At 38.9% G+C, this 23,638-nt stretch overlaps 1 protein-coding gene across 12 annotated transcripts in view; it reads right to left on the reverse strand.

Annotated features, from left to right (window-relative positions):
- Window positions 1–6,206: 6,206 nt before the first annotated feature.
- SCN2A (sodium voltage-gated channel alpha subunit 2) overlaps window positions 6,207–23,638 on the reverse strand; it is a 103,619-nt gene continuing 86,187 nt past the window's right edge. For 5 of the 12 annotated variants that reach the window (XM_075530444.1, XM_075530441.1, XM_075530440.1 and 2 more), the window contains exons 19-26: window positions 21,934–22,107; window positions 20,963–21,085; window positions 18,891–19,172; window positions 13,606–13,659; window positions 11,614–11,751; window positions 11,009–11,113; window positions 9,752–10,022; window positions 6,207–8,117 (exon numbers count right to left, since the gene is read on the reverse strand). In XM_075530444.1, coding sequence (XP_075386559.1) covers window positions 6,922–8,117; window positions 9,752–10,022; window positions 11,009–11,113; window positions 11,614–11,751; window positions 13,606–13,659; window positions 18,891–19,172; window positions 20,963–21,085; window positions 21,934–22,107 — 2,343 coding nt within the window. In that variant the 3' untranslated portion in view covers window positions 6,207–6,921. Of the gene's footprint in view, window positions 8,118–9,751; window positions 10,023–11,008; window positions 11,114–11,613; window positions 11,752–13,601; window positions 13,660–18,890; window positions 19,173–20,962; window positions 21,086–21,933; window positions 22,108–23,638 lie in introns of all 12 variants that reach the window. The other 7 variants (XM_075530448.1, XM_075530443.1, XM_075530449.1 and 4 more) reach the window with 3 other exon arrangements.

A 23,638-nucleotide genomic window follows, 5' to 3' on the forward strand; every position in this document is an offset into this window, starting at 1 on the left:
GTCACTGTTAGGAGAGTGTTAGCCTACTGACCACAAGGTCATTTGTTCAAGACCACCAGCCAGGCCCCAGCTGCTAAGGGATACTACTCCAGTAGATTTACAGACTCAGAAACTCTCTATAGGGTTGCTATGAATCAGAATCTACTAGATAGTAGTGGGTTTGGTTTGGTTGGTTTTATTCTTAATCTATAATAGGACAGGAATCAGTCATAGTAGAAATCAGCATATTTACGACAAAATGGAAATGAATATAAAATATATAAAAATTTGTGGAATGCAATTAATGCCATACCAAGAATGAGAATTGTATTTGTTTCGAATTTATTAAAATGTGAATAAAGACTGAAAATCAATGAGTCTTTTAAAGAATCTGAAGGGGAAATAAAGTAAATTAAAGGCAAAGAAAATAGAAGGAAGACAATGATAATTATATTTCAAAAAGAAGTAATATTAAATGAAAAAGAACATACAGTAAAACATGTTTCAAAAGGCCCAAACTTGGTGCTCTGGAAGACTATGGAACAAGAGAGAAGAAACAAAGTACCAGTCTCTGGACTTAGACAAGGGACAGAGCTTGCAAAATTAAACTTGTAATATCAAAAATTCATGCTCATATTGAAAAGGAGATTTCTAGGAAATGTTCTAGAAAAACAAAAACACATCACCAAAACAAACAAAAAAAAAACAGAAAAAGAAGAAGAAAACACCAAAATATGAATAGAATAAATCATACTTTGAGTCATAGGCTTATAAAAACCTGCTCAGGCTCAAATACCTTTACTGATTAATTATTCTAAAGAGGTAAAGAAAATTTATCACCAATCTTAATTAATCTGTACTAGAAAACAGAAAAGGAGGAAACCATCCCCAACAAGTTAGTGTAAACTTGATATAAAAAATACTAAGCACATTACAAAAATCATTATAAATTTAACTTTTTTACAAGTATAGATTTTAAAAGATAAATATAACCACAAGATAAATAAAATATTAGCACAACAAACAGCAATGTATGAAATGTATAATGCAAATTTTTAAATTGAATTCAAGTTCAATGGCAATTAGGCCCCACATTCTAAAATCTGCCAATGTTGTTTACCACAATGGCAGAAGAAACAAAACAGACCAAATGCACAGTTGTTGAGTCAATTGACTCTCTGAGGCCCTACAGGGCAGAGTAGAACTGCCCTTTAGTGTCTTTTGAGACTGTAAATCTCTAATTAAACAGACTACCTAGTTCTAACTACCAAACTTCAGTTGGCAGCTGAGCACTTTAACCGCTGCAGCACCAGGGCACTTAATTCAAAGAGAGAAGAAAATAAATAAAAAAGAAATAAGTAAATGGAATAAAGGAGTGATTAGTCTTGGTCAAGTGGAGGGGCAGCAGAAAGAGGACATCCTTGAGCAAACGGATGCATTACAGGGGCTGCAGGAATGCCCTCCAAGGGCATGCCATTGTGACCATGGCTCTAGGCAGGGCCATGCAGTGTTCTGTTGCACACAGGCTTGCTATGAGTCCGAACCGACTCAATGGCACCTGATGACAATGAAGAAGAAAAACATGCTTAGCTACAGATGAGACAAAGTTTAACAAAATTAATTCATACTGCATGATTTAAAACAAACAAACAATGCACTTAGGATACTAGGACTCTATGAACTCTCTTTAATCTGATAAGGGCTTCTATAGAACATACAAACACAGAATCTATAGCAAATCAGGTATATTTCTAAAACAGATTAAATATAATGCACCATGATGACTTTTTTAAGAAGCAAAATCGAGAACATGATTGACATGTGGGTTTCAATCAGGATAGAATCAACACAGCACAAGAATGTCATCACAGAGGTTGTCAAGAGGGCCACGATAGAAAATCCTGGAGAGAAAAGGAGAACTTATCGAACAAAACGCAATTCCTAAAACAGCCCAGACGTGCTAGATGGATAAAAGCGAGAAGAAACCCCAGGACGATTGCCCAAGATTCCCTTGGAACTAAAGCCTCTCCTCCCCATGCTCGTCTTTCTTCCAGACAATCAATTGGCTTGTAAATAACCACTAACCATGAATTCTGTGTCCCCTTCAGTAATCAACTAAATGAGGCCAATTATCAGCATGTACGCTAAAATGATCGTGGAAAGAAACGATGGCAGGCAAGTTAGCTGAAAACAAGAGGAATGGAAATAATGAGACTGCAGACACCTTGTGAAAAATAGAACTACCACCACAGAAGGGTTGCTACAAAAATTGTTCAACGGAAACCTAATTTGCTCTGTAAACTTTCCCCTTTAGCTCAATAAAGTGTTTTAAAAGTGGGATGGAGTCTTCATTATTTCAGCTCAAGATACAAATGTTGATTATATGTTGCCTTTATTATACTTGATAAGTATAAGACTAATTATAAATAAAAAGAGAAAATTAAGGAAGGGAAAGCAGGAGAGATGTGGCAGGAAAAGAAGGAAAAAGGACATGTGCCAACAGGGTTGGGAAGATGGGAATAAAGAGTGACAGTGTCAGAGAGGCAGGAAGGGGTGAAGGGGGAGGAATAAAACCAAACCTGGAGAGCTAGGAGCAAAATGAAATGGTAGAATATTCTACATATGTATCTAGAGAGTTTATGTATCTAGAGATTATATATATATAAACTCAAAGATAGGAACACATAAATGTGCAAATTAAAAAGATGAGGAAATAAGATATTTGTAAAAGACTAATGGGCAATGTAGCCATCTAACTCTTAGATTAAATGGAATAGATGTATCTGATTTCACTGCTCATTCTGTTGCTGACGAAGAATCGATTACACCTGAAGAATCCTTAACATGCCTGTTAAGGTTGCCTACCTCTTCCTCCGAGCATGTGTGTTCATCCTTGACCTCTCAGTTCCTGTCATAAAATGAGCACATGGCTGATATTTTAATGTTCATTTAATTCAGATAAAAAATGGGACAATCACTGTCTATTGGAGCAACTTGCATAATGCCCTCTGCACATGTTATGGGTAATTTTCTTTAACATTTCAGAGGCGAATCACATTTACATCCTTCATAGATTTCTAACTATGCAAATGTACTTTCCCTAGCACTTCTTTCTTTTGCTTTCCCCCACCATTGCTGTAAGTATGAGCAGCAAACATTTTTTCTAAAAATACCTTGTGAAGTATTCCCTCCTATTTTGCATACCCTACTTCCATCCTTTACTGTCTCTCGTTTTCTTCCTTCTCTTCCTCATTTCCCTTTTCTATGTTTTCCTTTACTTTTCTCCTTTCATAGCTTTATAAATTGTTCCTTTCATGAAAGTCAGTCAATCATAACAGGTGCATTAAGAAGAAATTGTCAATGGGAATAATTGAACTTAGGTTTCATGGCTGACGGTTGACAGCTGTCCCAGTCATCTGGATTAATGGTTCTCACCCATCAAGTCATGCTAGGATTTACCTGGGGAGCTATTACATGAATCAGTACTGTTTTGTAAACCATCCTCATATTTTTCCCACATATTATGTGCTGGAGGTGGTGAGGGGTTGTAGTATGTGTGTATGTGTGGGGAATGTTCTGATATAATTTGATTTCCACCAACTGCTGTCTGAGAAGGGAACCCTTGATATAAATGGATTAATGTAAGTTCTTCAAGTTTCAAGATAAAATACCTCCAAATCAAAGGTTTCAGGGTCTCACTCTTATAATACACAATTTCTGTCAAACATTCTTGTTTATTGGACCAGTAGTCCTTAACTCATTGATTTTCAATCTCACTAGGAACTGGCCTCAACGGGAGCCTTAAAAACAATTACTTAAGTCTTATACTAAGAGATATGAATTCAACTGGTCTGGTTTGGGTCCATACATTAGCTTTTTCCTTTTAAAGTGTCCCATTAATTTTAATATGCAATGGGGTTTGAGGACCTTTCTCTTCCATGCTCACAATTGTATGGAATAACCAAATCTATGTCATCTGGGGAATTAGATTATTTATTACAAGGCTGACAACTAAACTCACTTGGAAATTTTTGGCAAGGAATATGTAGGAATGAACACAGAGATGCTTTATGGACTTTATAGAATGACGGTAAATTACTGGCATCCCTGAGTGGCACATATATGGTTGAGCACTAGACTACTAGCTGAAAAGCTGGCAGTTTGACAGATACAGCCATCTGCTTCCCAAAGAGCACAGCCTTGAAGACTCAGCGGTACAGTTGTACTCTGCACACATGAATCAGATTCACCATGAATCAGAATCAACCTAATGGCAACTAGTGACAAGTACGCAGAGTCTTTGTCGTCTGCAGTAAACAGATGTTTGGTGAACATGAACAAGTGGAGGAGAATATTTTAATAAACAAATATTCCTAGAGTTCAAAGAGCAGAGAGAATATATAAAAATGTAGATCAAGAATGCAGAGGAAAAGGACTGAGGAGAAACAGGGAGAAAATAGACATATATGGACAGGAAGGAGAAAAGATGCACAACTAAAAGTATTAGTCAATTTTTTATTAGTTTTTGTAGCTTTCCACTACTCTACCCAATGCCATATCTAGGTTTTTGGCCGATATTTGTTACAGTTCTGAATTAATTTCCATTCCTTGAAAAATCATAAAGATGAACTATTATCTTTTATATGTATTCTTTACATGTGTTATTTCAGATAATTTGTACATGATAGGAATTTACTTTCAGAAGGCATTTCAAAGATAGAAACAAAGACAGAACAATTAAATACAAAACAAAAGCAAATTCTTTATTCTTTTGGCTTGATTGCAATGTGGACTACTGTTCTTTATGGTAATAGCATTTTCCTGCATGCATTTCACCAACACACTACAAGTCAAAAGCTTTAGTAAAAAGAGTCTACATTTAATGTTGCTTGTGAAAGAAACACATGTTTTGCTGTAACTAGTAAGATTATTTAGCTACCTGGATTTGTTAGGGGGCAAAAAGCATGAATCCTGTGTCATATCTGGTACAGGTGTAGGATGATATGAGTCAGTAAGAAAAAGCGCTATCTTTGTGAACAAACACTGGAAGTGACCGATAATTTATTGATTTATAAAAAATAGGTGGAAACATCAAATTCAAACAATAGCTAGAATATCAACTCATCCTCCTGTAAGCCTCTGTTGGTGATAAGGGATTACTATTTGAAAGCCAATAAACGCTGGAGTCAGTCTGAGATTCCTTTCACATTGAAATGTGTGCAAGTTCACAGTACTAAGAAAAATGCAGAAACCTACTCTGTGTCTTTGTCTGTGATTCTTGAGTGCATGTGAAGTGCTTTAATTTAAAAGTGCTAGGAACAGAAACTAACAGTAGTGACTGTGACACCCACCTGAAGATACTTTAGATTTCTCATTTTATGTACAAAAGGCTGAAAAAGAAAATAAAATGAACTTTTTACAGTATTTATATTTTCTTAGAAAACTCTAAGCGTGTGTTTTCAACAGCTTTAAGCAGCTTGCAACATGTTTGCACAGTCAGGCTCTTCACCAGAGTGTTCAATTAACGTTGGAAGGAGAAAAAGCGAGAAGCTCTTCATTGATTGCTGCAACCTATTGCTTAATGACATGAAGAATGAGGTCTTAGTTGAAGAATTTGTTTTACTTTACCACCGGCATATGGCTTCCCATATTGGACTTCTGAACAGTGGAAGAAATACAGCAGCGTAGGCAAGAGAAACATGCAGCAGGGACGGCTTCAAACTGTACTGGAACCAAGAGCGTCATGTGACCTGTTGAAAGCTTGCAAATGAGACTTACTGTGGTACATATTTGATGCAATAAATACTGTGCTTAAATCATCATTTTGTTTGCTCAAACATGCACCACTGGGTAAAATTACTATTTACAAAGCAGATTTTTTAAAATGACATACACTATGTCAATCTTACCAAGAGCAGAAGATGGCTAAACAATACTGCAGGCAAAAGCAGAATCGACTTTATAAAGTGGTAAAGTGGGGGTGGGGGTGGGTTTGTTTGTTTTTTTGGTCAATTCAGGTTTTTTAGAAAGGACTGTTAGGATATTTTTATTTTATGCCAAAGGACACTTATGAAAAGTGTTATATTCATGCTGCCGGGACTCAGAATGACTATGAGATAGTATGTATGTATACATATATATGTATGTATACATTCATACATATATACATGTACATATAATGGATCATGTAAAAATAAAACAACTCTTTAACGTTGTGAACTCTCAGGAACATGTACAGGCACGTTAACATTTTTCTGGATGAGACACCTTAAAAATAGGAATAGCTCTTTAAGCACCTCAAAAATCTGAAAACATCCTGAAACAAGAGGGTAATTCTCTCCTTTTGTGATATGATTTTTTGTTACGCGTGAACAAGAGATGCAGCATGCCCTCATTGAAAACACTCCCCGTTATACAACAGAGAAATGTAGAATTCCCTCCCTCGGATCCCTCACCCCCAACATAAACCCATTTACAAAAATAGTCACATATAATAGTAAACAACCTGTGAATTAAAAAATAAAAGGTGATAAATTCACAGCACACATTTTGTAGAAATATGGCAGATGTGGCAATTAAATCACAGACAGTGGTTACAATTTCTATTATCAAGTGTCACATGTTGAGTTTACATAAAAATTTTACTTCCCTCCCCCCTTTAAGTTGGTTCCCATAGTCTGAGTAGCCATTACGTCTCTGCTCTTCAGCAGTGTCAGCTGGTTGTGAAAACAGAAACCTCCCATGGATGCTATTTCTCTGGTTTGTGGAGTCCCGGTTTGCTGACCAGAGGTCCCTGTCTTGTTATAGGCACTGACCTTAAGTATACATTTGTAAAAACAGTCCGTTTGGCATAGACGTCCTGTGGGAATCCGGTTGACACACATACATCACCATCACAGGCTGTAAACAACTGATCACCCAGTGTATTTGCCACGTTTCTTTTTATTTTTTACTTTCCCTGATATCTTTCCCTTTGTCTTCCTTTTCGGATTTGTCCTTTTCAAATTTTTCTTTCTCCGGCTTGGTCACACTGTCATAGGAGGGTGGCGACGTGGTGGAAGGTGTCATATCGGTTTTCTCCGGAGTGGAATTCTCATTGAGTTTTTCATTAAGGATTTCTTCTTTGATTGGCGTTCCCTCACCTTCCTTGCCTTTGTCTTTCTTATATATACTTGAAACCTTTTTAACTTTCTGCTTCAAGAGGTAGCGTCTATAAGCCCTCTGGATCACGATAGCAGACACCTCCTCTTGTTTCCGTTTCAGAGTGGTGGTGATGGGCTCGTAGGAGACCTTGGAGGGATTCGAAGCCATGAAGCGCTCTTCCATCTGTATCCGAAGGGCATCCATCTCCCCGCTCTCCCCCAGAACCCGCTTGGTGAAGGCAAACAGGATGTCGAGGCAGTGGATCCGGTCCCCGCTGACCATGGGCAGGTCCATGGCGATGAGCTGGACTTTGTTGGGTTTGGCGATGAGAAGCGGCGGGTCCAGGGCGGCCGCAAAATCCGAGAGTTTGGCAAACTCGATGAACTGGGTGGCGTCAGGATCAAATTTCTCCCAAACCTCGTAGAACATCTCGAAGTCGTCCTCGCTCAGGGGCTCCGCACTCTCCTCCGTGGCCACGCTGAAGTTCTCCAGGATGACAGCGATGTACATGTTCACCACCACCAGGAAGGAGATGATGATGTAGCTGACGAAGAAGAATATCCCCACGGAGGGGTTGCCGCAGTCTCCCTTCACTGAGCTCCCGGGGTGAACCTTCTCAGGGTCACAGTCAGGAGGCCCACTATTCAGGATGGGTGCTAACAGGCCATCCCAGCCAGCAGAGGTGGTGATTTGGAAGAGGCAGATCATGCTGTTGCCAAAGGTCTCGAAGTTGAACATGTCATCAATTCCAACTTCCCTCTTAACATAGGCAAAGTTGGACATCCCAAAGATGGCGTAGATGAACATGACCAGGAAGAGCAGGAGGCCGATGTTAAAGAGCGCAGGAAGGGACATCATCAAAGCGAAGAGCAGTGTCCGGATCCCCTTGGCCCCTTTGATCAGACGCAGGATTCGGCCGATCCTGGCGAGGCGGATCACTCGGAACAGGGTAGGGGACACAAAGTACTTTTCTATCAGCTCAGCCAGAAACATACCTGTGGAAAATCAAGAAACAATAACAAAAATAGTGCTATATTCAATAGCAGTAAGTGAAGAAATTACATTACTAAGATAAGCGATAATGGTTTATGAAATGTGGATATGAAAAGTATATGCGTCCATTCTGAAATTGTCTGTCCAGCAAAATTCAACCTCTATGTTTGTTGTAATATTAGCTTTATTCTAAGGCATGAATGGTCATTTTTTTCTCTCAAAAACTAGGTGTCATTGAGTCAACTCCAATTCACTGTAACTCAAGAAAACGAGCATCTGTAAAAGGAGATATTCAACCACTGAAGGTCTAAAAATGTGCACAACTGAGGGATTCTTTCATTTCCAAAATATATGGTGGCCAAAAACAGAAATGGGTTTATATTTCCAAAATTCTAGTCATGGCTTTGAAGGCCTGGCGTGACAGCAGGTGGCGTGCCGGACTGCGAACCAGCAGTCTGAAACCATCGACCCGCATCGCTTTACACTCCTCAAGAGTCACAGACAGGGACAGTTCCACCTTGTGCCCTCATGTCTCTCTGAGTCGAGTTTGATTTTTGAGTCCTAACGTTTGTATAAGAACTAGAAGATGATAAGGCATGTGATATTGGATCAGAAAGAGAATTCTTATGCTTCTGAGGTTTTTTGTGATCCCGTTTTTCCCGGGATGGGGACACAGAAAAATGTACAGAGGAGATACAGGCTTCGGAGACAAACATTGAGAAAGATGTCCTGGATTTTGACTTAATGCATCGCTTTATGGTAAAGATACTTTTCCTTTTAGGGGGTTGAAATTCAAGATCTACTATTTTCTTTGTACAAAGCACAGTGCTAAACATATTTATTTGCATATTTCATTTATTCCTCTTAATACTTTGCAGAAGTATTGCTTGGAAAACCAGAGAGCTCCCTGAGCATCATCTCTTCATTATAGTAGCATCTCATAGCATTCTTACAAGTATTAAATAGCACATCACATTGTTAAAATGTGTGGTCTTCCAGAGAAATTATTTTTAAAGTATTCTTATTGATATAGCATTTTTCTCTCTTTATATATGTTCTTTTGGCTCAAATAGGCAGAATACTATCTTAGATCTCCTTATATTTATTTTACTACCTAGTATAATTGTAAGATATGAAAAAAGTAAAAGAATGATTTTGGAATTTTGGATAAAATGTCTCTTTCTGAAAAATAAACAAACTATAGAACACTATTTGAACCCAAGGAGAACGGGAAACTGACATGTATAAACTCATATACACATTATTCAATTATAAAGAGATCATATTTATGGATGACTTGACTATTTCTTTTGACCTATGTATATGTGTATGTGAAATCTTTAATTAAAGTGATGCTTATCTATATTAGAGAGGTAGGATTGACTGTAAGATTATTATGCAGAGTTGCATTTTTTGTCTTCTAAATGAAAGCTGGAAAACATAACTTTTATATGTTATTTCATGCAGAAAATGTAATCAAAGAAATAGCAAGGTGATGAATTGGCTACTAGATTTTGTTTGTTTGTTTTGGAAGTCTAGGATAAATAGGAAAAATGAATAGAAAACCTCTTCCAAACTTAAAACACAGATGTTTCGATGTCAATGTGCTTATTCAAGTAAAAGCACCCACTCTTACCTACAATGGAAAGGATGACCACCACAAAGTCAAAAATATTCCACCCAATAGTGAAATAGTAATAACGGAGAGAGATTAGCTTCAGCACACATTCGCCAGTGAACAGAACAATAAACACCAGATTAATCCAATATAAAATGTTGGTCATTTCTTGACTCTGGTCATCCGTTTCCACCATCATGGTGACCATGTTGAGGCAGATGAGGATCATGATGCTGATATCAAAGACTTGTTTGGTTACAAAATCAAAGACCATTCCTTGGAATTTGTTCTGGAAAAAAGAATATTAAAGTTACTTTAGAAACTAAAAAAATTTTAAGTCAACTTCTCTGACTTTGACATAGAAGTATTAAAAAGAGGAATGTACAAATACACAGTATATTTATGTTATTGGAGTAAGTTTTATCTATTGGAGTACCCAACTCTTTTATAAATGTATTCATTTTATCCATACTATTTATGATGCAATATTTTATGAAGTGACTATGTTAAACATATTATCTTTTCAGTGTCCAGAGCATGGTAATGTGTATGAGAGTACATAAAGATTTGCCACTATAATAAGTAAATATTTGTTATCTCATGTGTTGGGGCTATTCATCAGAATATAGCCTGAAGAATGAGTATAAAATTAATCCTCCCTGCGTTTTTTGTCATCTCCTGTCCCTTTTAAAATTTCCACTCAAAGCACAGTATCTTAAATTCCACCTTCACATGAGGTTGTGAAGGTGTTTAATTGTAATTCATTGTAATTCAAGCAAGATAAGATGAGTGGAAAAAAACTGTTACTCAATTAAGTTCTGTACTTTGTGTAAGCGATTATATCATGGTTAATTTCTTAGTTCTGAAAACTGATCTGTGGTTATGTATGATGTTGACATAAGGGATAACAGGGTGATGATCATATGGGGAACTCTGAAACCAGTTCACAACTTTTATGTAAGAATAAAATTCAGTTATGTATCATGACCTTATTTCCAAGTAGTAACTGATCTATATCTTATTTGTGATATTAAGTCCTCATCTCATAAGCCATTTGTATTTCTGAATGTTGTTTTGTTCCTTTGTGTGTGTATGTGCAGAGTATATCAGAGGCTCTAGGATACAGGCCTTGCCTTACTTTCATGCAAATTTTATGTTCTTAAAGTAAACACTGTGCTGAGAATTTACAGCAGGCCTAGTTTCTGGATGCTATTGGTAGTCAGAGTCAGAGATAACACAGCCTTTACTGTTGATGAAGTATGGTGTCATTCTTACAGCAGGTCTAGGTATGGGCTTCTGTGGTTTCTTTGAACCGAGTTTTTTCATTGCATTGTAGTATTTCTTCTGCTCTTCTGTCATGAAAATGTCTTGACCTCCAAAGTAAAGGGATAAAAACAAAACTTGTTAAAACCACGAGCTTTGCTAGCTGCATCTACTTTCCTAACACCCAGCTGCTAACTGAAAGCTCCGTGGTTTGAACCCACAGCATGAGCCTTGACAACGCCCTCGCAGAACAATGTCGGAAACGTCATGCGTCATGCGGCGCTTCCGCTCAGTCCCACGGGGCTGTTGTGAGTCAGCATCAACTCAGCGGCACCGGCCATCATGTGCAAACCGTCTCACACTGCCTTACTATTACTGACATGTGCGATTAGTAAAATGCACACACTCACTATGTAAATTATGTCACACGATATTCACATTTCTGTACTTAAAACATCAAAACCTGATATCAGAACAATGTGTCTAGTCATGTATCTGACTGAATCTCTCACAATAATTCTATATTTTATATTCTTCTGTTGTAGTGACTGCCTTTTGGGCTGAGGGAAATGTTCAGTTCACATGCCAGAGTAAAGAGGAAGCTTAAGTATACTTATCTTCTTTTTTTGTTGGTTGAAGTTATCGATGATGACCCCAATAAAGAGATTCAAGGTAAAGAATGAACCGAAAATGATGAAGATGACAAAATAAAGATACATGTACAGATTGTCTTCATACTTGGGCTGCAGTTCTACCTGAAAATATGAGGAATTATTACCGTTAGATAAGTTATTTGTTGTATAAAATAAACAGGATTGGATTTTCGGTTCTCAATCATGGATAGATTTCTGGGAATAAAAATATTTCATGAAACCTAAAATGTTTGAAGCTGGGCAAGAATATTCACTGACTTGCAAAAATGAAACAACTCATAGAAAAGTCTGAATAATGAAACCTAATTTTACCAATTAAATAGATGCTAATATTACTAATGTATTTTAATTGATAAATAAAGATCCTAATTGAACATGCACATTGTGGTTTTTTTTTGCTTCTCAGAGTAGATATGACAATTACGCTGTTCTATGTTAAAACCTTTATAGTTTGTTCTCTCTGACTCAACCTCCATGTCTGCAAAATGAAAATAACATGTCCTATATCTCATGAGCTTGTGTGTAAATATAGGTGTCCTTGTTTTAATTAACTATGGGGCTTTAAAACATAAATTAGTAAGAAATTTCTGCTGAAGCACTACATAAGAATTTTAGACAGTCCTGACATATTGTTCGCCAAGGTCTGTGCTTCCTGCCTGCCCTAGGGATACCACTGGGTTTGAATTTGCATTTCCCTGGTGACCAGCAAGTGTAAAAGTGACAAGCTGATCACTGTACGGCTATTAGAACTCTCGTAAAGTTCTTGACTGTTGAGGAGTTCTGTGCAGGCAGCACCTGTGGAGTTATTAAGGACGAAGCTGAGAATATGTTTTATAGAATAAAGAGGCAGTTACGCTGCTGATTAGGAAGGTAGAGAGTACTGTAAACAAATTGATCAAATAGCTGCGAAACTACTAGAGAAGCTGTCTATGGCTCCAGTGTGTTTAGTCAGAGTTACTCAGTGGTCTAGCCCTTTGCCAAGGCTCTCTGTTGCAGCAGTAAAATGGGTTAATGTATATCTGCAAGAGAGTTGTTTGGGATCCTATGAAGCAATCTGAAACAATGTGCTAGCCGAGTGACCAAAAATAATAAATTATAGCTATTGTTAAAATTAAAAAAAGCACAATAACTGGGAATTCCTGATAGCACTTACAGAGATAACAGAGGAGTTCAAAAAGTTCATGGAAAATTTCCATTATCTTTTCATTTCTTCTTACCACCCTTCATCCAATACAAGGTTTTTAGCTCTCTGTTTTTCATAAAGTGAATAAGAAATAGCTCAGGAATTCACATTTTATTCAGAAAACTTAGTTCTTGATACTAGGAAAATAACATTGGGGTGTCATTTATAGTTTCTGGTGATAGAAATAAATACACACCCCCCCCACCAGATGTTAAAATGTAGCTTCCCCTTTCATTGTGAAATAATGAAACATTAATGGAATCTATAGAACATTTTTCACCAGCACTGATGTGATAGAGTGTGAAAGACTCTTGATTCCAGTAGATGATTTAATCTCCCACAGACAACTATTGAGATTTTGGGTTTGTTTTTTCTCCTGTTTTGGTTTGTTTCCCCCGCCCCCTCCTTTTCCAACCATCAGGTGCTGAAGGGGATCTGTAGCATTGAAGAGCACTGCCTGCGAGGACCTTCAATGCATAAACGAACAGAACGAGCAGAGTCAAAAGGAAAATGTCCTGCACATCAATTTGATGAATATTTTCAAATTCCAGGGACCATGCTAGACGCTAAAAAAGATAAAAATTCACAACAAGGAAAGTAAAATGTTTCAGTCACATTTTGGAAGAAATTGTATTATTAACTATTTTATTTTTTGTTATCCAAAGGTTCTCTATGAGTGTCAATAGTTTTATTTTACTGACAGTACTATTTAATTAAAATAAGATAGCCTCCATGTGATCAGATTAAACAATTTCCCCTCCAAATAAACTTACATTTCGAGAGTCTACAGCTGCATACATAATATCCATCCATCCCTTAAAGGTGGCCTGTAAAATAGTCATACTGTTTACTTTTCCGCCAAAAATACAACTTTAGAAATACAATTAAGTACATGATCAGTTCACCAATAGTCATTCTAAACAGGAATATACAAGCGTTTGGAGTTAATATTTAATCTCTTAGGGCAATGTTTTATAATACAGGTATATTACTGAAAGGAAATCAACTTTATAATCTTCTCTAGCATTGTTGAATATTTGGAAATCACAGTCTACTATCCAGAAGTACGATCATAAAAGCAATGATCAACATTTGTCTCTGATGTGCCTGTGGGTATATAATGTGCAATTAATGAATTTCATGTGAGAAGTATCAGCATGGAATAAATAGAAAAGCATACTCTATATTGTGGTCTGCTTTATTTTTATTTATACTTTTCTAAAGGATTAAAATGAATAGTGCTACCACCAATCACCACTGATAATGGGTTTGTTCTTGAAAACCTCTTTAGTATTGTTGAGCATGCTATTTTGAAGCAATTATACTACATGAAGAAATGGTGTCCTTATCAGAAAATGAACATTATATTGAACTGCGGTTTATCTTTTTTAAACATTTGTTTTCTATTGTGTGGAAGCTGTAATCCTGAAAGTAATTATCTTGTGTGTGTGTTTCAGTTCCTTAGCCACACAAACTTTGTCTATTCAAATATTGTTGGAAATTGTCTACATGGACTCCCTAAGGATGTGTATGAATATGACAACAATGTGGCCAAGTGAGGAACTGAATGGAGTTTTATGAATGTAGAGCAGACATAATAGTCTTGATAGTAAAATTTTCATTTGCATAGGAACAATCTTGTACGGGAAAGGTTCAACCAGCAGGTAAGAAGCATGGGAATTGACCTTGGAGTCAGGATGAGGGGTGTAATGGTGAGTTTGTAATGGTGGTGGTGAAAGGTGGATGGGTGATACCATTCTCTCTCTCTCTCTCTCTCTCTCTCTCTCTCTCTCTCTCTCTCTCTCTCTCTCTCTCTCTCTCTCTCTCTCTCGATCTCGCCCCACCCCAGTCCCTCTAACACCACCCCAGGGTTACTGCCTCTACTTTACTCACAGAAAGTGTGGGAAGGAACCATGGGGAACTCATTAGAGATCCTGTTAACAAAGGATTTGTGCTTGGATACCTAGAGAGGACTATGAAGCTTGTAGCACAGTCCCCATTTCTATCACGGTTTGGAAAGATATTTTGGCAATGGCAAGGAAAGACCTAGGCAAACACGCCCAATGAATACCTTGGCGTAGATCAGAGAACCCTGTCTTATGCTGGATAAACAGACAACAGTAATTGGATAGTTTAAAGGAAATTGGATAGTAGGACAGAAGTGTTGTGAGTGTGAGGACACTCTCAGCCGAGAGTAGGAGAATGCGGAATGTGGTGCTGGGTAGACGGCTTTGTCATCACATCATCATAACATGCCACAACAGGAAATCCAAAGTCAGCCAAGACATGGTGCAGGACGAAAAACCAAAGCAATACACACAGCCCATGCTGGCATTGTTGTTGTTAGGTGTCCTTGAGTTGGTTCCAACTCTGAACAACCCTGTGCACAGAATGAAATATTGTCTGGTCCTGGGCCATTGTGACAATGGTGGTTATGTTTGAGCCCATTGTTGCAGCAACTGTGTCAACCTGTTCCATTGAGTCTTCCTCTTTTTCCCTGACCTTTTTGCTCCCCAAGCCTGATGTCCTTGTCCAGGAACTGGACCATCATGATAACATGGCCAATATATGAGAGATTATCTTGCCACCTTCATATCTAAGGAACATCTTGAATGTGCTTCTTCAAGACAGATTTGTTTGTTCCTCTGGAAGGCCCTGGTATTTTCAATATTCTTTGCCAGCACGAAAATTCAAAAACAAATTTGAATTCTTCTCTGGTCTTTCCTCTTCATTGTCTGGCTCTCTCATACATACGAGGTGATTGAGAACATCACAGTTTGGGCAAGGAACACTTCAGACCTTAGTGTGACATCTTTGTTCCTCAACACATTTGATAGGTTTTGTGCAGTAGATTTGCCAAGTACAATATGTCCTTTGATTTTCTTTCATTGTTGTTTCTATGAAGGTTGATTAAGGATCCATGCAAAATAAAATCAATGAAAACTTCAAACTACATGGGGGCCAAATATGTTTCTTCTGAGTCTTGGGCAGTATTCAAGGATGCTTAAGTGATCGTATTGTTTAGTTAGGTGCTGCCAAGTCAGTTCTGACTCAGATCAGCCTGATGTACAACACAGCCAAACACTGCCCAGTTGGTGCCCTTCTCAAAATTACTCTTATGTTTCAACCCATCATTTCAGCCACTGTGTATCCCTCTTGTCAAAGGACTTCCTCTTTATCACTGCCCCACCACTTTACCAATAATGATGTCATTCTCCAGGATATAGTCTCTACTGACAACATGCCAAAAGTATGAAAGACAAAGTCTTCCCATCCTTGCCTCTCAGGAGCATTATGGCTACACTTCTTCTAAGGCAGATTTGCTTTTTCTCTGGTCGTCCACATTGTTGTTGTTGTTAGGTGCTATCAAATAGGCTTGAACCCATAGGGATCCGATGCACAACATAAAGAAACAGAGTCCTGTCCTGATCATATCACAATTGTTCTTATGCTTGAGCCCATTGCTGCAGCCATGGTGTCAAGCTATCTCCTTCAGGGCCTTTCTCTTTTTGACTGCCCCCACCACTTTACTGTGGTAGTTACATAATCTATTGTCAATTTGAGAATTAAGAGTGAAGGGTTCGAGTTTAGCCTATCAATCAGGCCGCAGCTTGATGACCTCATTTAGAAGCACGATGGAGAAAAACAGCCCATTGGAGGTGGGCCACATGCTCACTTCCTGTGAGACATTACTGACGAGGAGCCTGGTGGAGCTACACTAATGTATCCAGAGCTGTGGAGCTGAAGTCATGTGGAGATCCATGCCAGCTCTAAAAGGCTTCTACTGCTATTGGATCCACAAGATTTTCCACCCACTGGCGTGTGATCTTTCTGCATTCGGCGTCATTGCATGTGTTGCATGAGTCTGAAGAGGAATTTCAAGACTGGCACTGGACACATGGACTAATTTTGGACTTATGGACTTGATGTGGCCTGGGCTGGGATGTTTTCTCAATATTCAACTGCTCCTGTATATAAGGCTCTTTCCTTTACATATAGGAGTTTCCCTGGATTTTTTGCTTCTCTAGTCCACTCAGACTAACATATTTACCAAGCAGGATGTCCTCCAGGGACTGGTCTCTCTTGGCAATATGTCCAAAGTTTTTAAGATCAAGTTTCGTCATCTTTGCCTGTAAGAAGCCCCCTAGCCAAACTTCTTCCAAGACAGACTTGTTTGTCCTTTTGGTAGTCTTTAGGACTTTCCATATTCTTTGCCAGGTCCACAATTCAAATGCATCAATTCTACTTTGGTCTTCCTTATTCAATGTTCAACTTTCACATGCCTATGAAGCCATTGAAAATACCATGGTTTGGGTCAGGCATACTTTAGTTCTCGAAGTAACACCTTTGCTTTTCAGGTGAGCTTCTGCAGCAGTTCTATGTAATGCATCCTTTACTCTGCTGACCGCTGCTTCCTTGAGCATTGGTTGTGGATCCAAGCAAGATAAAATCCTTCACAACTTCAATCTTTTCTCCATCAATCATGATGTCACCTGCTGGCCCAATGGTAAGGATTTTGGTCTTCTTTACATTGCTTTGTAATTCATACTTGTACTATTCCCCAAGTCATCTTGGGGAGAAGGAAAGGGGAGTACAGGAGGAGGAAATGTGAATTTGACTGCACAGATAACCCACATAGACTGAATCAGAAATCTTGATCTTCTTCAGCTAGTGCCTCTAGTCTTCCTCACTTTCAGCAAGCAAGGCTGTGATCGCTGCATAGAGCAGCTTGTTAATAAAACTTCATCCAATCCTGATGCTGCATTCTTCTTCCTGCAATCCAACTTTTTGATTAGTTGCTCAGCATTCAGACTGAATAATGGATCTACCAAAGATTCAGGCTGGATTCTGAAGACACAGAACCAGGGATATCATTGCTGAGATCAGATGGATCTTGGCTGAAAGCAAAAATAATACAAAGATGCTTATTTGTGTTTTAATACCAAGGCATTTGATGGCAGATCATGAAAAAGCTATGGATAGCCTGGAGAAGAATGGGAATTCCACAACACTTCATTGTGATCATGTGGAACTTGTACATGGATCAAGAGACAGCTGTGAAAACAGAACAAGAGAATATGATATGGTTTTAAAATCAAGAAAAGTGCGCAGAGTTGTATCCTCTCACCATACTTTTTCAGTCTGTATGCTGAGCAAATATTCAGAGAAGCTGGCAGTTCATGGTGCTTTCAATGATCTTCACTAGTATCACAATTCAAATGCATTGATGTTTCTTTGGTCTTCCTTATTCAATATCCAAGTTTCACATGCATTTTAGGTGATTGAAAATACAATGACTTGGGTTGGGTCCCCTTTCTTTAAAGTAATATCCTTGCTTTTCAATACTAAAGATTTCTTGTGCAATAGATTTACCCAGTGCAACACATTGTTTGATCTCTTGACTGTTGCTTCCATGAGCATTGAATGTGGATCCAAGCAAGATGAACTCCTTCACAGCTTCAGTCTCTCCTGTTTATCATGATGGTGCTTATTGGGTCAGTTATGCGGATTTTGATTTTTTATATTGAGCTGCAATCCACACCGTAAGGAACAGTCTTTTATCATCAGCAAGTGCTTCGGGCATTCCTTACCGCCGGCAAGCAAGCCTGTGCCGTCTGTGTAGATCAGGTTGTTAATAAGCCTTTCTCTGATCCTGATGCCTCCTCCTGCCTCACATACTCCAGCTCCCTGATTATTTGCTCAGCATACAGTTTGAATAATTGTGGTGACAAGATGCAACCCTGATGCGCACCTTGACTCATTTTCAAATGTGTACTGTTCCCTAAGTCACCTTAGGGAGAAAGAAAGGAGAGTACAGGAGGAGGAAATGTGAATTTGACTGGACAGATAACCCAAACAGACTGAAGCAGAAGCCATAAGTAAATAAGTTACTACGATTTGGCAAATGTAATGTTTCTTGCTCACTGGTAGATATGGGAGTTTTGCTGGGAGATAAGGTCTGTTACAGACAAAAGTAAATCATCACAGATATCTAGCAGAAAGAATTGTAGTTTCATTTTAACAATATACCCCAGAGATTAATAAAGCGGTTACTTACTACTTGAAGCAGAGAAAGATATCCAAGTCCCACATTATCAAAATTGACTTTGACGTTTTTCCACCTGGCAGTCTGATTGCTCTCTATAAGGGCTTTACACTCACTGTAGTTGTTGACCACGCTTATATCAAACATCTCTCCAGTGGTATAGTTGATACAGTGGTAGAATTTACCAGCAAAGAGGTTCACTCCCATGATACTGAATATTAGCCAAAAGATTAGACACACCAGGAGTACATTCATTATGGATGGAATGGCTCCTAAAAGAGCATTTACAACCACCTATCCAAGAAACAAGAAAGAAAAATAAATGAAAGGCCAATAATAAATAATTATCTTTTCCTTAGTCTAAGATGATATAAAAAGACTAACATCAAATGTTACATTTGTTCAGTACAGATTGAATCATGAAAACGCCGACCAAGAATTTTAAAGCAATGATACAGAAGAGCATACATGAACTTCCTATTTGTACAGCATTTTCTTAAGGAGTGAGAATGTACGCATATAGAATTTTCATCAAACTAATTACAAATGCATTGAATAATTCTGGATATCAATTTTGATATGATCATTGATGTTCATCATATGAACATCGCATTTTTAAAAACCATACAAAATATACAATTTGCTTTACGAACTTTGAGAGTAAAAGAAACCACTCGTGGGATAATTTTCAGAGTGAGCAGGAGTACTAATCATAATTATCCTCAGAAGTGCATACCAGAACTCTCTCAGGCAAACATTGCATACATTTTTCATATAGAAACATGGATTAACTGTATGCTTTTGGGAAAGTCACTTAATTTTCCTGACTCTGAAAGTCCTAATCCATGAAAACTTTCTCAAAATAGACTTCTTAGATAAGAGAAACGCTGTCAGACTGGTTAGGACAGGTTATATTTTCATCAACGTTTATAACTTGAGACCAATGGTTTTGCCTAATAGTCTTGATACTTGCAGCTTTCCCAATTAACCAGGGCATCATCAGGAACCTTTTCAGTACATTTCTTAAATTATTTTGAAAGACATGTTTAGCTAAATTTACACATACACCTAAAACATAACAGATAGACACATTATCAAGAAGTAGGCATGTAAAATATAAGAAATATATACATATGTACATATATATATATAAATCTTCTACAATACTCTTAGGTGTGTGCAGATATGTACATGTATGGGTATAGATATCTTATATAAAATATGAAAATCAATGGAGTACTAAAAGCTTGAAACTTTTTGCTTAATTAGCCTATTACTACATGAAAAGATGATTCCAAATGGGTCAAGGGAAAAGAATCTACCATCTAACAATTCTTTACATCTACCCACGCAGCATTTCTGGTTGGGTTTGCAGTGTCCAAAGAAAGTCCCAAGTCACTCTTTTCAAATGCCACAAGAAGCCTCATTTTCTGCAAGTTCCCCCTTTGAACATATAAAGCTATAAAGACGGGGTATCATGATTTCTTTGATGATGAAGACATTTTGTTCTCAGGTGTTTTGCTCCGGGTGGTGGGGGGCCGGGGGAGGGCAGACAAATGTCAGGACAGATTCTTCCTGGTTCCTTTGTGCCACCTCGGAAAATGATTGTTTGAGTTCTATAGCTGACCTACTTTGAGCCACCCGGTCTGCATTTGAAAGCTGAGCGATTGTATCTAGACTTGAAAAAGACCTCGAACAGACTCAGGGACTCAGGAGGAAGCACTGAGGGATGGTCGGTGCTTTCAAATTCCAGTGAGTAGGATTTCCTGCACAGGAATAGATGGAAGGAACGTGAGCTCTCTGGATGCAGCTCCACAGTTTTCACAGGATGAAGAGAGATGTCCTACTGAGTGAAAATCTAGTTAATTCAGAAACAGCCATTCAGGCATTATATTAACCGAGTCTCGCCAACCATGCCAACTACTATTGGCATCTGATAAATACTTCTGATTGGGTACATTCGTGTGAATGTAGGAGACACTTGTAAATTCTCTATGGATTTGTCATTCCATTTATACTAGAGTATAAAGTGTCGGTCTGATTTCAGGTAGAATTCCAACAAATCCGGAAGCATTGGGACCTACCCTCATTCCTTCAAACCGCGATAAGGCTCGGAGTGGCCGCAGAGCTCGGAGTGTCCGCAGGGACTTGATGGCGCCAAGTTCTGAGTAACCCAAGGCATTTGCTGTTAAGCTAACCAATGAAACCTATACAGAAAAAAACCACATGGTTTGTTATTTTCAGGTAAAATGGTCTACACCGTTCAACCTTGCTCTGTGCAATGGGGCAGCAATTCTCCAAAGTTAGTGAGCATCAGAAGGCCCTGGAGAGGTTGTCAAGCACATGGAGAACTGACAGGGTATGAATCAGCAGGGGGTGGGGGGCGAGCCTGCAAAGCCGTTTTTCTAACAAGTTTGGTCTGGGGATCCTCCCCTTTTGAGGACCATTGTGGCAAACTTGGGAAAAGAAGGACCTGTGTGTGTGTTCGCTCTTAAAAATCCTTTACAGGTTTTTGAAACATCAAAAGCAAAGCAATAAAAATAACACAGAAATGAAATCTTCATTTACACCTCTCAGAAAATTGATCACTTCTTATATTCTTCAGCAAACCTAAAAGGAAAATTAAAACATGGACCACAAGTAACCCTGGAAAACACTGTGGGTTGGGTGAGATGTGAAAAATGGAAAAAGCAAAATTTTAAGCTAACAAGTGTAATTGTTTCATCCATGAACAAGTTTATATTGAAATTTCCAAAATACACTGCCTACTATGTGCCAGGCACCATGCTAGCCCTAGTCAAGCGGTTCTCAACCTGTGGGTCACGACCCCTATGGGGTCGAATGACCCTTTCACAGGGGTCATCCAATTCATAACAGTGGAAAAAATACAGGTATGAAGTAGCAACGGAAATCATTTTATGGTTGGGGGGCGGTGTCAGTGACCACAACATGGGCACTGTATGAAAGGGTCGCGCATCAGGAAGGTTGAGAACACTGCCCTGTCGCTATGACTGCATGCCAGTGCGAATGAAGCAAGGAGTCGGGGCGTACTCACATCCACAATCAGGAAGTCCAGCCAGCACCACGCATTGGTAAAATACATTTGAAAACCATACGCCACCCACTTTAGCAGCATTTCCAGAATGAATATATAGGTGAAAACCTTGTCAGCATACTCTAACATCGTTTTAATGGTCTTTCGCTGTTCAATATATATATCTTCAAAGGCCTGTAAGTGAGAAAAAGCTGTTTAAACGTCTTTGCCTTTAGCAGTCTCTAATTGATTTTTTTTAATTTGAAAAGCACCGCCACCGCCACAAAATTACGATGCAAAACTCTTTGCAAGTGCCTAAGGCTTCGTGTCTCCCATGGGGACACTTTACGCTGCACCTCTCTGAACACCAGTGAGTGCTGACTACGCATGTGCCTCAATCAGCACTTGGGTGTCAGTCATTTTCAAACTTCAGCAGCAGGTTTCCCCACAGGCCTTACATGTTTGAGAAGCTGCCAGCTGCTTTTTCCTGGAGCAAGAAGCAACCATCTGGAAGCAACTCGGCTTTGCTCTGGATTGTCTATGGATGGGCTTTTAGTCATGCGAATCTAAGGCTAAGATCCCCGAGGATGGCACAGGACCCGGCAGGGTTTCTTCTCTGGTACATACTATGGGTCAGAACTGACTCTGGCACCTAACAACTACCTCTAAACCCTTGGACCCCTAACCCTGGGCAAGGATGATGGCTCTCTGTGTCTCTTCTGTCTTCATGTGTCTGTCTTTCTCCTCTTCTCCTTCTTTCAGTGTGTGTATACACTGGCGATGAAGCACCTCTGCAGGTTTTATGCAGCGCTCTTGGGGAAAACTTGGGGGAACTAATTTTTAGGAGTCCCTATTAAGAAATGATTAACATCACCTGTTTGTCTATAGAAGGACAAAATGATTCTCTCTCTCTCTTTCTCTCTCAGAAAGGGGTTCCAGGCTTGTTACCATGGCTCACTAAAGACCCTTAGGTTGTTTGGGCTCGAGGCTCCTGGGAAGCCAGCGTAATCAGCAGTGTGTTGGAGTGAGCTTTGCTTAGAGCTAAACATGTCCGAGCTGCTGTTCACGGATGAGACGTCACGCTTCCCTTTACACTCGGCCGGCACTAGGCAGGCTGCAGGATTCTTGGTCCCATCAGAAATGGACTTACAGCCTCCAGATCCAATTTCCTAATTCTTCTAATGAAATGAACCCCCCAAACCTTCAAGAGACTAATTGAAAATATGGAAACTACAGCCACCACGTGGGGAGACAAGTCATGCCATTTTCATGATCGTTAGTCAGCTTTTCAACCGGATTGACCATCCATTTGAATCAAATCAAAGACATATTGAGTGTGGATGCTTTTCTTTCCCACCCAAGCACACGTAACTTAGTAGACACTGGCATATGCAGTGCATTCGCACATCCGCGTGAACTGATGGGTTTCCAGCCCCATGAAGTTTATGTTGTGCCGTTCAGCTGATGACCCCATAGGGTGCCTGCTTGATTAGTCAGAGGAGCTGCTTTTGAGGACTAAAAGCTAGAAACAGTCTTCTCTAAATATTCGATGACACCAAAATGAGTTTGAGGTGATCTGAGGCCCACAGTAGAGAAATAAAAATTGCTATTTACTGAGCCTCTCACATATCAAGCATGTTGCCTAAACACATCAAATATAAATGACTCCCATCCCCGCAAGCCCCTTGCTTGTTTTGCGGAAGAGTACTATGAGGCTCATTGAGGA

The sequence above is a fragment of the Tenrec ecaudatus genome, chromosome 13 (assembly GCF_050624435.1).
Source record: "Tenrec ecaudatus isolate mTenEca1 chromosome 13, mTenEca1.hap1, whole genome shotgun sequence".
NCBI lineage: Eukaryota > Metazoa > Chordata > Mammalia > Afrosoricida > Tenrecidae > Tenrec > Tenrec ecaudatus.